This window comes from Myripristis murdjan, chromosome 15 (assembly GCF_902150065.1).
Source record: "Myripristis murdjan chromosome 15, fMyrMur1.1, whole genome shotgun sequence".
Taxonomy (NCBI): domain Eukaryota; kingdom Metazoa; phylum Chordata; class Actinopteri; order Holocentriformes; family Holocentridae; genus Myripristis; species Myripristis murdjan.
In genome coordinates, this window is record NC_043994.1 from 32,679,093 (window position 1) to 32,690,861 (window position 11,769).

General features: G+C 47.7%; 1 protein-coding gene across 2 annotated transcripts in view; it reads left to right on the forward strand.

Moving 5' to 3' along the window:
• cul9 (cullin 9) overlaps positions 1-11,769 on the forward strand; it is a 45,210-nt gene that overhangs the window by 17,836 nt on the left and 15,605 nt on the right. For both annotated transcript variants that reach the window (XM_030071209.1, XM_030071210.1), the window contains exons 17-27: positions 971-1,061; positions 1,311-1,482; positions 1,735-1,840; positions 2,072-2,167; positions 2,321-2,496; positions 2,879-3,012; positions 3,145-3,330; positions 8,454-8,590; positions 9,201-9,383; positions 10,584-10,741; positions 11,286-11,484. In XM_030071209.1, the coding sequence (XP_029927069.1) occupies positions 971-1,061; positions 1,311-1,482; positions 1,735-1,840; positions 2,072-2,167; positions 2,321-2,496; positions 2,879-3,012; positions 3,145-3,330; positions 8,454-8,590; positions 9,201-9,383; positions 10,584-10,741; positions 11,286-11,484 (1,638 nt within the window). The remainder of the gene's footprint in view (positions 1-970; positions 1,062-1,310; positions 1,483-1,734; positions 1,841-2,071; positions 2,168-2,320; positions 2,497-2,878; positions 3,013-3,144; positions 3,331-8,453; positions 8,591-9,200; positions 9,384-10,583; positions 10,742-11,285; positions 11,485-11,769) is intronic.

Here is an 11,769-nt window from a genome sequence, read left to right on the forward strand (position 1 = left end):
TGGTGGTCATCTGCTCTTCCTCCGTCTCCTCATCTCCTCCATCTTCTGTCCTCATCTCCTCCATCTTCTGTCCTCATCTCCTCCATCTTCTGTCCTCATCTCTTCCATCTTCTGTCCTCATCTCCTCCATCTTCAGTCCTCATCTCCTCCATCTTCTGTCCTCAACTCCTCCATCTTCTGTCCTCATCTCCTCATCTTCTGTCCTCATCTCCTCCATCTTCAGTCCTCATCTCCTCCATCTTCTGTCCTCATCTCCTCTATCTTCAGTCCTCATCTCCATCTTCTGTTCTCATCTCCTCCATCTTCAGTCCTCATCTCCTCCATCTTCTGTCCTCATCTCCTCATCTTCAGTCCTCATCTCCTCTTCATGGTTAGGACTCCAAAAAAAAAGGGCTAAATGGAGGGAGATGGATGGTGCATTCAAGAGCCCCCACATTTTTTGAGTATTGAGGCTATTTAGTTACAGGGGAAGAGAGGAGTGGTCATTTTCATTTTATTAATTGAACTATTGTTTTTATTTTTTTCTTTTAATTGGTGAATCATTCAGTGTGTAAAGTGTGAAAACTTAAGCCAAACACTGATGGGAAGTGAGCAGAGCCCAAAGTGATGTCTTCAAATTAAAGGTTGACTGATAGTGGATTTATCAAAGGCTTTTATTCTAATGAGAGTTTCGGGCAGGAAAAAGCTGATAAATAAATCTGCATCACCAAAGATCAGACACCAAGTAATCAGTAAATCAATAAATCTGCAACTGAAAATCGAAATGCCAAAGAAAAGATCTGGGATGTAAATGATCATTTAAGCACTACTTTTATTTAATTTATGTGACTGATTCTGTTCAACCAAGAAACTAGAAAATGTTTAAAATGTGCTGTTCCTCAGAAGGAAGCTAACACCGAGCCTCACTGTAGCTCCGGTAACCTGAGTCTACTTCCTGTCACTGTGTCTGACTTCCTGTTTGTGTCGTCAGATGGTGCTGGGTCAGATCGAGGAGCACCGCCGCAGCCACCAGCCAATCAACATCCCCTTCTTCGACGTCTTCCTCAGGAATCTGTGCCAAGGTTTGTTCAGCTCTCCGGATAACGCAGAGGGGCAGGGCGTGTCCTGGGCTAAGGAACAACGTATTAACCTCTCACACTGATTGGGCCACACCCACTCCTTCCCAGGCCACGCCCACTTCAGCCTGCTCAGTTACTTTCATCAGTTTGTGTCTTCTGTAACTTTCACTAGCGGCTCTGCCTCGTCCTCTGTTGGTTGTTCATATGTAACGGGGTGGGCGTGGCCTGACCGCTGCTGCGTGGTGTGTTCAGGTTCCAGTGTGGAGCTGAAGGAGGACAAGTGCTGGGAGAAGGTCGAGGTCTCGTCCAACCACCATCGAGCCAACAAACTGACCGACAAGAACCCCAAAACCTACTGGGAGTCCAACGGCTGCACCGGCTCCCACTTCATCAACATCTACATGCACAAGGGCGTGGTCATCAGGTGAGGCCCCGCCCACTTCACACACCTTTAAAAGCTTTATTTGGCTCTGCAAATCACCATGCAAGTTCAAACATGGGCACATAGTTTATAGACTTGGGTTTCCTTAATATTTACAGACACAACCTTAAACTTTCTCTAATCTCATCCTGTGACCCAAGTGTTGGGTTTAAATGCTTTAATGTGTGTGTGTGTGTGTGTGTGTGTGTGTGTGTGTGTGTGTGTGTGTGTGTGTGTGTGTGTGTGTGTGTGCAGGCAGCTGGCGGTGCTGGTGGCCAGTGAAGACTCCAGCTACATGCCGGCCAAGATCCTGGTTCTGGGCGGAGACGATCCCACCAACATCAACACCGAGCTCAACACCGTGAGCCACCGCTGTCATGTTTAGATGCTGCTGTGTGCTGGTGCTGGTGTGTGTGGATGTGTGTGGATGTGTGTGGATGTGTGGATGTGTGTGGATTGTTGACGGTGTGTGTGTGTGTTTGTCCTGATGCTGAGCGGAGCCTCTCTGTAGGCCCGCTGTGTGTGGTGTCACTTTGTGCTCTATGTATTTTCCTGTATCAGTGCAGAACGTCCAGGTGTGCTCTGTGTGCAGGTGAACGTGCCCCCCTCGGCCAGCCGGGTGGTTCTGCTGGAGAACATGACGCGCTTCTGGTCCATCATCCAGATCAGGATCAAGAGATGCCAGCAGGTACGTTCACACTCTGCTGCTGTCAGCTAACTCAGCGTGCCTTCTTCGTTTTCTCAAAGAGTCCAGTCCTTTATAAAGTAATGACAAAGTCTCTCTCTCTCACACACACAAACACACTCACACACACACACACACACACACACACACACACAGGGTGGCATCGACACGCGGGTGCACGGGTTCGAGGTGCTGGGCCCCAAGCCGACCTTCTGGCCGGTGTTTAAGGAGCAGCTGTGCTGCAGGACCTTCCTGTTCTACAGCACCAAGGCCCACACCTGGTGCCAGGAGGTGCTGGAGGACCGCACACAGCTGCTGCAGCTGTTCAACAAGTGAGCACACGCACACGCACACGCACACACACACACACACACACACAGGTACTTCCAAGTAAGAATGCTGCCGTACTGATGCGACTACTGCTAATACTACTGTTAGTACTACTGCAGCTGTTCAACTGCAGTACCACCAGTACTACTACCACTTCTACTACTGTCACAACAAGTACTAGTACTGCTGGTACTGCTAGTACTGCTGGTACTGCTAGTACTGCTGGTACTGCTGGTACTGTGCATTGAATTCAGATGTGAGTTCATGTTTTTATCTTCACTCTGGAAGCAGCTTCAATGTGTGTGTGTGTGTGTGTGTGTGTGTGTGTGTGTGTGTGTGGGTGTGTGTGTGTGTGTGTGTGTGTGTGTGTGTGTGTGTGTGCAGGCTGAACAGTGCTCTCAGACATGAGCAGATGTTTGCAGACCGGTTCCTCCCGGACGCAGAGGCAGCTGAAGCTCTGGGCCGAACCTGCTGGGAGGCGCTCATCACTCCTATAGTGCACAGCATCACGCTGTCCGGTACACACACACACTCACACACACACACTCACACACACACACACACACTCAGCTGTACAGCTCATTTTCACACTGAGCCGTAAATCCATCAGTAAATGTTACCGGTGTGTGTGTGTGTGTGTGTTTACCCAGAATCCTCGGTGGCGAGCCCCCTCTCCTGGCTCCTCAGTGAGTATTTGGACAACGCTGAACTCGCCCGCCGCTGTAAGAGCCGGGCGGCCATCTTTAACTCGCGCGTGCGCCGCCTCACTCACCTGCTGGTGCACGTGGACACGAGCCGGCCCGACACCGAGGAGCTCAAACCGCCGGTCAAATCCAGTGAGTCTGAACACGACACACCCGCTCTGCCGCTCAGCGCTTAACCAGAGAAACATGAACCCAGTGTGACGGGAAGCGATCGCGTCTCGCTCTGAGCACGAAGTTTTCATGTGATAAAGACGAACGCAGGAAGGAAGAGTCAGTTTCTGTCTGCTGAGAAACACATCCACCAGGTTTGGTCCACAGACCCTCTGACACCTGAGCCAGTGACTGGATTCCTGTCAAAAATATTAAAAAAAAACAAAAAAAAAAGGCAATGAGCAGCTTAGCAAGAAATGACACAGAAATTTGCAAGAAATGAGTAAAAATAATTACAAGAAAATTACCTGAAAATTAGCTTTAAAAAAAGACAAATAGTCCAGCGGCTATGCGAAAAATCGTGCACTTTATGATACAAGCATGAAATTTGGCACACTGTTAGAGCGTGCCCTAAGGATCATTTTTGGCTATAGGGCCATCGCAGATTTGTCCCGTGGTAACCATGGCAACCATTTTTCAAAATGGCTGCCACCTGCTGTGATTTTACCTGTAACTCAGGTTCTAGACCACCTAGGATCTTGATCCTGGTGGCGAATCCTACATTTTCAAGGATGAGGAATACAATGGTACTATTTACAACATGCTAGCAACTACCTAACTACATATTTCTGGCATTCAGTTAATTAAATAATAGACCATCAAAATATGTATTTTGGTAGAGTATACTGTACATGTTTTCTAAGATATGACAGATATGCCATGAAATGCATGTGAGTTATGGCAATGGCCAAAGTGGAACTTTACAGCAGCACAGAGACAGGATACCATTTAGCCTAAAGGCATATTTAATAAAGCCAAAGAGGAAAGAAAGTGTGACAACACAGAGCTGCGTATGATGACACAGTCCACCACAGTAAAAAGGGCAGTGCACTGAAGTGCTGCCTCGGCACATTTGCATCTTCCACAGCACCTTTTTGCAGCCACAGCAGAGGAGGTGGCCACATGCCAGGCTTGCTTCTGGTAGTGTGGTCCAGTGAACTTCCCATCCACCTGACAGAATCAGCAGCAACTTTGTTGTCACATGACACATTTTACAGGTGTAACAAAGTGGGTTAAATTATTCATTCATTCATTCATTCATTCATTCATTCTGTGTCCTTCCTCTTCCACCCCCAGTCACCTGGGGAGGGGAGTTCAGGGACTGCATCCATGGCCTGTCCCCAGCAGTGACCAGCTTGGTAGGCTGCCCTCTTTGTATGTAGTGCTGCTTGTGTTGGGGGGCTCCACCAATCATTCTACCTTTTTGATTGAACAGCTGCTTCTGTGATTCCTGGCTGCTAGTGTCGTCATTCAGCAAAACCACAAATCACTCAAGAGGCTCCATCCAGTCATCTACAGCATCTGGTGTGGTGGCCAAGGCACAGAAGGCACGAGTCACATCACTGAAGTTCTTCCATGTATCCCATGTCGTCTTCTTGCCCCTGCCTCCAAATGATGACACAGTGTCACAACCAGTAAAGGAAAGCAGCATGATGAGTGCTGATTACCTGTTTCTCAGTGGAAGGGGATGTGACACAAGTTGCCAGGAAGGAGAACAGCTCAGCTTTGTTCTCATCAATACGTAGACACTCTGATCAATTCCCAGGAATGGCACTGCATGGCTCAATGCGTCAACAAATTCCCTTCCCTCTCTTGCTGCATGTTTGAGCCTTCAGCGTTTCCAGTCAACCAGACAATACCCCACAAAATTTCCCATCACGAGAAAAAAAAACCTCCCTCTAATTGGCTGGCCTCCAGTACACGAAAAACCAAGTCTCAACAAGAAAATATCATCCCTGAAGAATCACTGTTCCTTGTTCTTGAGGCTCCACATTGCATCACAGACATGTGATGGAAATCTGGATGAGTTCTTTGAGCATGAAAGCCAGGCATGTCCACCAGCTCTGTCACAAATGTGCTGAGAACTGGTACCAAGTCGGACTTGGTGGGCCGTTTGATGGACCTGGTTCCTTCACGTGAAAATGCATCCATTCCCACTGTCCAGGTCATCATTCCTGTGGTAGCCAAGGCACAGAAGGCACGAGTCACATCACTGAAGTTCTTCCATGTATCCCATGTCGTCTTCTTGCCCCTGCCTCCAAATGATGACACAGTGTCAAAACCAGTAAAGGCAAAGAACATTGGCAAGGCTACACATCGATCTGGGCCCAATGTCCTCGCCATCTCATGAGCTGCTAAATGCCGGAAACTCTTCCCAGCTCTAAAGGCGACCCACAGCTGAGCAATGTTGAGGCGTTGGGCTGCCGTCACTGCCAGTACCAGCACATCTGTGTCAACTGTGCATATGGAGAGGTTGTCATACCCTTCCTTCACAGCATCTTCCAGGTGTAGTATGATGCGTGTATCAGCCTCCACATGTGTGCATGGTCTCAGGGCTGAGTACAGACGACTTCAGCATGATGAGTGCTGATTACCTGTTTTTCAGTGGAAGGGGATGTAACACTAGTTACCAGGAAGGAGAACAGCTCAGCTTTGTTCTCATAAATAATGTTATGGATGGGCAAAGAATTCATTCATTCTTGTTGAGACTTGGATTTTTCTTGGACTGGAGGCCAGCCAATTAGAGGGAGGTTTTTTCTCCTGATGGGAAATTTTGTGGGGTATTGTCTGGTTATCCAGAAACGCTGAAGGCTGAAACATGCAGCAAGAGAGGGAAGGGAAGGGAATTTGTTGACGCATTGAGCCATGCAGTGCCATTCCTGGGAATTGATCAGAGTGTCTACATATTGATGAGAACAAAGCTGAGCTGTTCTCCTTCCTGGCAACTTGTGTTACATCCCCTTCCACTGAGAAACAGGTAATCAGCACTCATCATGCTGCTTGCCTTTACTGGTTGTGACACTGTGTCATCATGTGGAGGCAGGGGCCAGAAGACGACATGGGATACATGGAAGAACTTCAGTGACGTGACTCGTGCCTTCTGTGCCTTGGCCACCACACCAGACACTGTAGATGACTGGATGGAGCCTCCTGAGTGATTTGTGGTTTTGCTGAATGACCGCACTAGCAGCCAGGAATCACAGAAGCAGCTGTTCAATCAAAAAGGTAGAACAATTGGTGGAACCCCCCAACACAAGCAGCACTACATACAAAGGGGGCAGCCTACCAAGCTGGTCACTGCTGGGGACAGGCCATGGTTGCAGTCCCTGAACTCCCCTCCCCAGGTGACTGGGGGTGGAAGAGGAAGGACACAGAATGAATGAATGAATGAATAAATAATTTAACCCACTTTTTTACACCTGTAAAATGTGTCATGTGACTGTACTGCTGTAAAGTTCCACTTTGGCCATTGCCATAACTCACATGCATTTCATGGCGTATCTGTCAACATCTTAGAAAGCATGTACAGTATACTCTACCGAAATACATATTTTGATGGTTTTTACTATTATATAATTAACTGAATGCCAGAAATATGTAGTTAGGTAGTTGCTAGCATGTTGTAAATTGTACCGCTGTATTCCTCATCCTTGAAAATGTAGGATTACCCACCAGGATCAAGATCCTAGGTGGTCTAGAACCTGAGTTACAGGTAAAATCACAGCAGTTGGCAGCCATTCTGAAAAATGGTTGCCACGGTTACCACGGGACAAATTTGCAATGGCCCTATAGCCAGAAATGATCCTTAGGACATGCTCTAACAGTGTGCCAAAGTTCATGCTTGTATCATGAAGTGCACGATTCCATCAAAATATTGCGCGTAGCTGCTGGACTAAAAGAGAAAATGATCACAAAACAAACCAAGAAATGTCTGGACAAAATGTCCAGAAAACTACATTTATGATTATTATCATTATATATTTAAACATATGCTTAAGGAATGTTTTTTTTTTTTTTGCTTATTTTCAGGTCATTTTCTTGTAACTTTTTACTAATTTCTTGTAAATCTTGGGGTCGTCTCTTGACAAGTTGCTCATTTCTTGTTTAACCTTGTGTTTTTGAAAGAAGTCCAGCCAGTTCACACAGTTTGGGGTTTAGACAGCTGCAGTGTGCGAGCTCTGCTCCAGCTGCTGAACGTGCTGTTTGCCTGCCTCACCGGTGAACAGCGGTTACGCCATGCCTGTTGGACTCCCGCTGTTCAAATGAAACGAGGCCGTGGGTTCATTTGCCTCAGTTTGTGTCAGGGGCTGTGAAAGTGAAAAGACAGAATTCATGATGGCCGCCAAACAAAGCCCGTTAGTTGACCTTGGCAACATGAAAACGTCCTAACGAGCCTCCATGAGGGTCCTAAAAAAAACCAAAAAATGCCACGTGGGAAGCTGTTTCTGTTTCAGTCGACTGATTAGACAAGCAGCTGCTCAGGTGCCTTTGAACCTGCTCGCTTATCTCAGTGAAGCTTTGCCGGCTCTTAAAAGGTGCGTTTTAAAGAAGCTTACCTGCACGATGTGTTCTGTGACATGTTCCTGTTTGGTTTCATGTTATACAGAATTACACAGAGCAGTTTGTAGATACTGTTGAACTTGATCAGTACCTGGACTGATGAATAAATGGTTTAATCTGTTTTATCTCAGGGCTGCAGGATCACAGTGGAGTTGTGGATTTTTTTTTTTTTTTTGTTTTAGAGAGAATAACCGATAGATGTTCAGAGATTAAAAAAAAAAGAGAGAAATCCTGTTGAAGTGTCAGAGAGGAGCGCAGGTGTGTGTTGCATGTTGTGCGTGCAGTCCTCGCTGTTTAAAGGTATTCATTCTGTTTCCAGAAGGTATCAACCGGAGCAAAGATCTGAAGAGTAAGTAAAGCTCTGGGCCGGTTTTGCTGCATCCTGTTTTTCTTTGCGCTGCGCTCCGGACGCGTTCACACCGCTACCTTTTCCTTTCAGTTTTTGGCTGCTGGCACCATTTTTGATTTTTTTTTTTTTCTACCCATTTCTTTTTTCTTTTACGTTTTCCTGTAAATATTTTTGTCAGAAAATTGACCTTTTTTGTTTCTTTACAGATGGCAAAGAAGGACAAAACAAAGGCACAGCTTTTTTCAGTTCTTGGCTGCTGTTCTCATTTTTAATTTAAAAAAAATGTTCTGCTCTTTAGATTTACTGTTAACTGTCTTTTGATTCAGAAACCCAACGTTATCCGTTTGTCTTTCAGACGGTAAAGAGGGTAAAAACAAAGACAACACCGCAGCCTCGTCCTCCTCTTCGTCTTCCTCAGCCAAGCCGAAGGTGAAGAGCACCAGCAGCATCGCAGGCATCGCCCTCTGCTGGCAGGGAGTGGTACAGCGGCAGGTGAGGGGGGACAAAAAACGTGGAAACTCACTTTGCAATACATTGAGATGGTCATGGAGGAACGACGACGTGTTAGTGCCACAGCAGGGACCAAAAAACCAGCTAGCTGTTCTGCTCCTGTGGATCCAGTCTGAAGGAAATCCTGCTGGTCTGAGTCCAGAACCCCAACCTCCTCCTCAGCATCTGGACTCTGAAGAGACGTTGCTGTGACTTGGGCCGATTCAGAAGAAAACAATCTGCTGATTCTGGGCTCAGATCAGCAGGATCTCCTTGTTCCTGAATCCCATGTCAGAGTAGAATCTGCTGAGGGGATCAGCTGCAGGCCTGAGACACGGCCAGCAGGGGGCAGCACAGGTGGAGCCGCAGACACAGAGAGGAGGAGAAAAGTTTGTTTCTCTTAAATTTCCGACTTTAATATCTGTATTCTGAGTTTTTTTCTCAGAACATTAACTCCCCTCCCTCGGCTCCATAATTGTTTATTCCCAGTAGCGGCTCTAATATGGCGTCCTGTGGAGGAGCTTCCATGGGGAATATTTTAATTTCACTGTAATTCTTGCAGATATTCTCCCAGTTAGAGAGTGTGCGTGTCCTTTCCTTCCTGCGTTCTCAGGTGAAGAAGTTCCTGGACTCGAGCTTCAGCCTGCCGGACTTCGTGGAGCGGTACCGGACTCTGTACCTGCGGCTGAAGAACGCCATGGAGGAGCTGTTCGGACAGCAGACCGCCTTCGTCCTCGCCCTCCGCCACGGCTTCTCCGCCGCTCTGCTGCAGCTCTCCATCCTCCGAGCCATGCACGTACGTCTCCTGACCAGCGGGGGGCAGCGGGGGGCCCGGACCGACACCAACAGGGCTCCTAAATGTGTCTTATGCCCCTTTTCCACCAGAAAAAACCTGGTGCTAGTTCGGAGCTGGTGCTAGAGCCGGTGCTTAACTGGTGCCAACGAAGAACCGGTTTGCTTTTCCACCGGTCAAGAGCCAAGTGGAGCCAATTCAGAGCCACGTCATGACGTCTTCAGAAAACGTGATGACGGGTGGAGACGCTCGCTCAGAATCACAATAACCATCATGAATGAATGAATGAATGAATGATACTTTATTAATCCTTTGCAGGAAATTACATTGTCACGGCAGCTTCATCACTTCAACACACATCAAACTGCACACTCATACTTTACAGTGGCTGCAGCGTCTCTGTCTCTGTCCGCCCGTCCTGTCCTGAAGCCGGTGAAACTGATCAGTGAGTCGGGGATGATGTTCGTGAGCCGCGTCTCAGTCAAGCATATAACGCTGCTTTCCCGATACAGTTTCTGGCCCCGGGTGGAGCAGGATCTGGATTTATTAGCAATGCAAATACTGCTTGTGTCTTTACAAGCCTACATTTCAATACAGAGGCGAAAAACACAATTATTGCCGGCTGCCTGTCGGATTCGTGATCGGAACGAATGACAACTATGTTTAGTTATAAAACGGGTGCTTCTCATCCTTGAATGTAATTTGCTGAGCCGCGTTCCATGCCGCTGTAAAATCAGTGTAATCCACGGCTTCTCAGGGATTATTGTTTATGTTTATAGCGTTCGCAGTTCCTGTTTTGTTTTGTAACCCCGCCCACCAATGACGCGGTGGGCCGCGTCATCGGTTCTTTCTCTGGCTCCTGTTTAGCCCCTGCTCGGAGTCGGTGCTTGCCTAGCACCAGTTTGGAACCAGTTTGGCACCAGTTTGGCCCCAGCTTGGGCAGTGGAAAACCAAAAAACTGGTGCTAAGTCAGGCACGGGCTCCAAACCAGCCCTGGTGGAAAAGGGGTATTAGAGTATCTTAGATTCAGTTTAGACTCAAGGAACAACATTTTGGGCATAATCCCCTTCTCCCGACTTTAGAGCTGCTGCAAGCTTTATTTGTTCAGGCTAAGGACTCCCATAGACCTCCAGTCTGTACAGGTAGGCTCTGGAATCCACACTCTAACACGTGTGCGTGATGCGTGTCCTGTTCCCCGTGCAGGTGAGCGAGCGTTTTGCGCAGTACATCGACCAGATGATCCAGGAGAGCGGCTCGGCGGCCGGCAGCGTGGAGACTCTGGAGCGGCTGCAGCACTTCCTGGAGCCCATGCTCTTCCTGTCCGGCCTGGAGCTCGCCAACACCTTCGAGCACTTCTACAGGTCTGAGACACGCTCAGCCACGCGGGACATTAATAAACCATCAGCGCCGCTTTGGATATTAATGCAGCTGCAGGGAGACTGAACCGTCCAGTGTTATACTGAGCGCTGCAGGGTCCACAGTGCAGAGATTAAAAAACTATTCACACCTTAAACCATTTAAATGTAGGACCGCTTATTAATTCAAAAAATGGGCAATTAAATTCCTCAGCTGGTCTCTCATATCATCATAACCCTCTTTATTGGTGGTGGTTTCAGTGCTAAAAGGGATATTTTGGGAGCGTTTTTAAAATTTTGTATTCAAACTAAATAAATCTCCTTTTCTCGCAGCACAGAAAAATCCATGCATCCTGTAAATATCCAGTAAAAACACTGTACAGGTTTAATCACCGTTCTGTCACTTTCATGTTCATTAAAAATGTTTTTTTAATTCTAATCATTTTTTCTAAAACATGTGGACTAACGTTCCCTTCAGCTTTTGTTAACAGACAGAGGAAACACTGATGTATCATTGTTACCACCATAACCTGTGGCCCCGCCCCCTCAGGTACTACCTGGGCGACCGGCTGCTGGGCCAGGCGCGGGTGTGGCTGGAGGGCGCCGTCATCGATCAGATCGGCAGCTGCTTCCCCAGCCGCTTCCCGCAGCAGATGCTGAAGAACCTGAGCGAGTCGACGGAGCTGCAGCAGGAGTTCCACCTGTACCGGCTGCAGCAGCTGGACCGCAGCCTGCAGGAGCACGACCAGGTCAGGGGCTCTTATTCTGAAAAGACACCGCTCTGCTCACACCCACTCATCAGCCGGAAGCTCCAAAGTAGAAAAGATTCACAAAGGTTTTTTTTTTTTTTTTTTTTTTTTGCAACAAAGCATTAAAGTTAGTCATCAGGTGTCACCACTAGCCGGAGTCACAGGTGTTCAAAGTGAGGTCCGGGCCCCCCGGGGGTCCTCAGCAGCGTGAGCAACACTTTGTGTGTTCAGCATCAGAAATCTGCCCCAGCGTCTCTGATCTGAGCATTTTAATCTTCACAAATA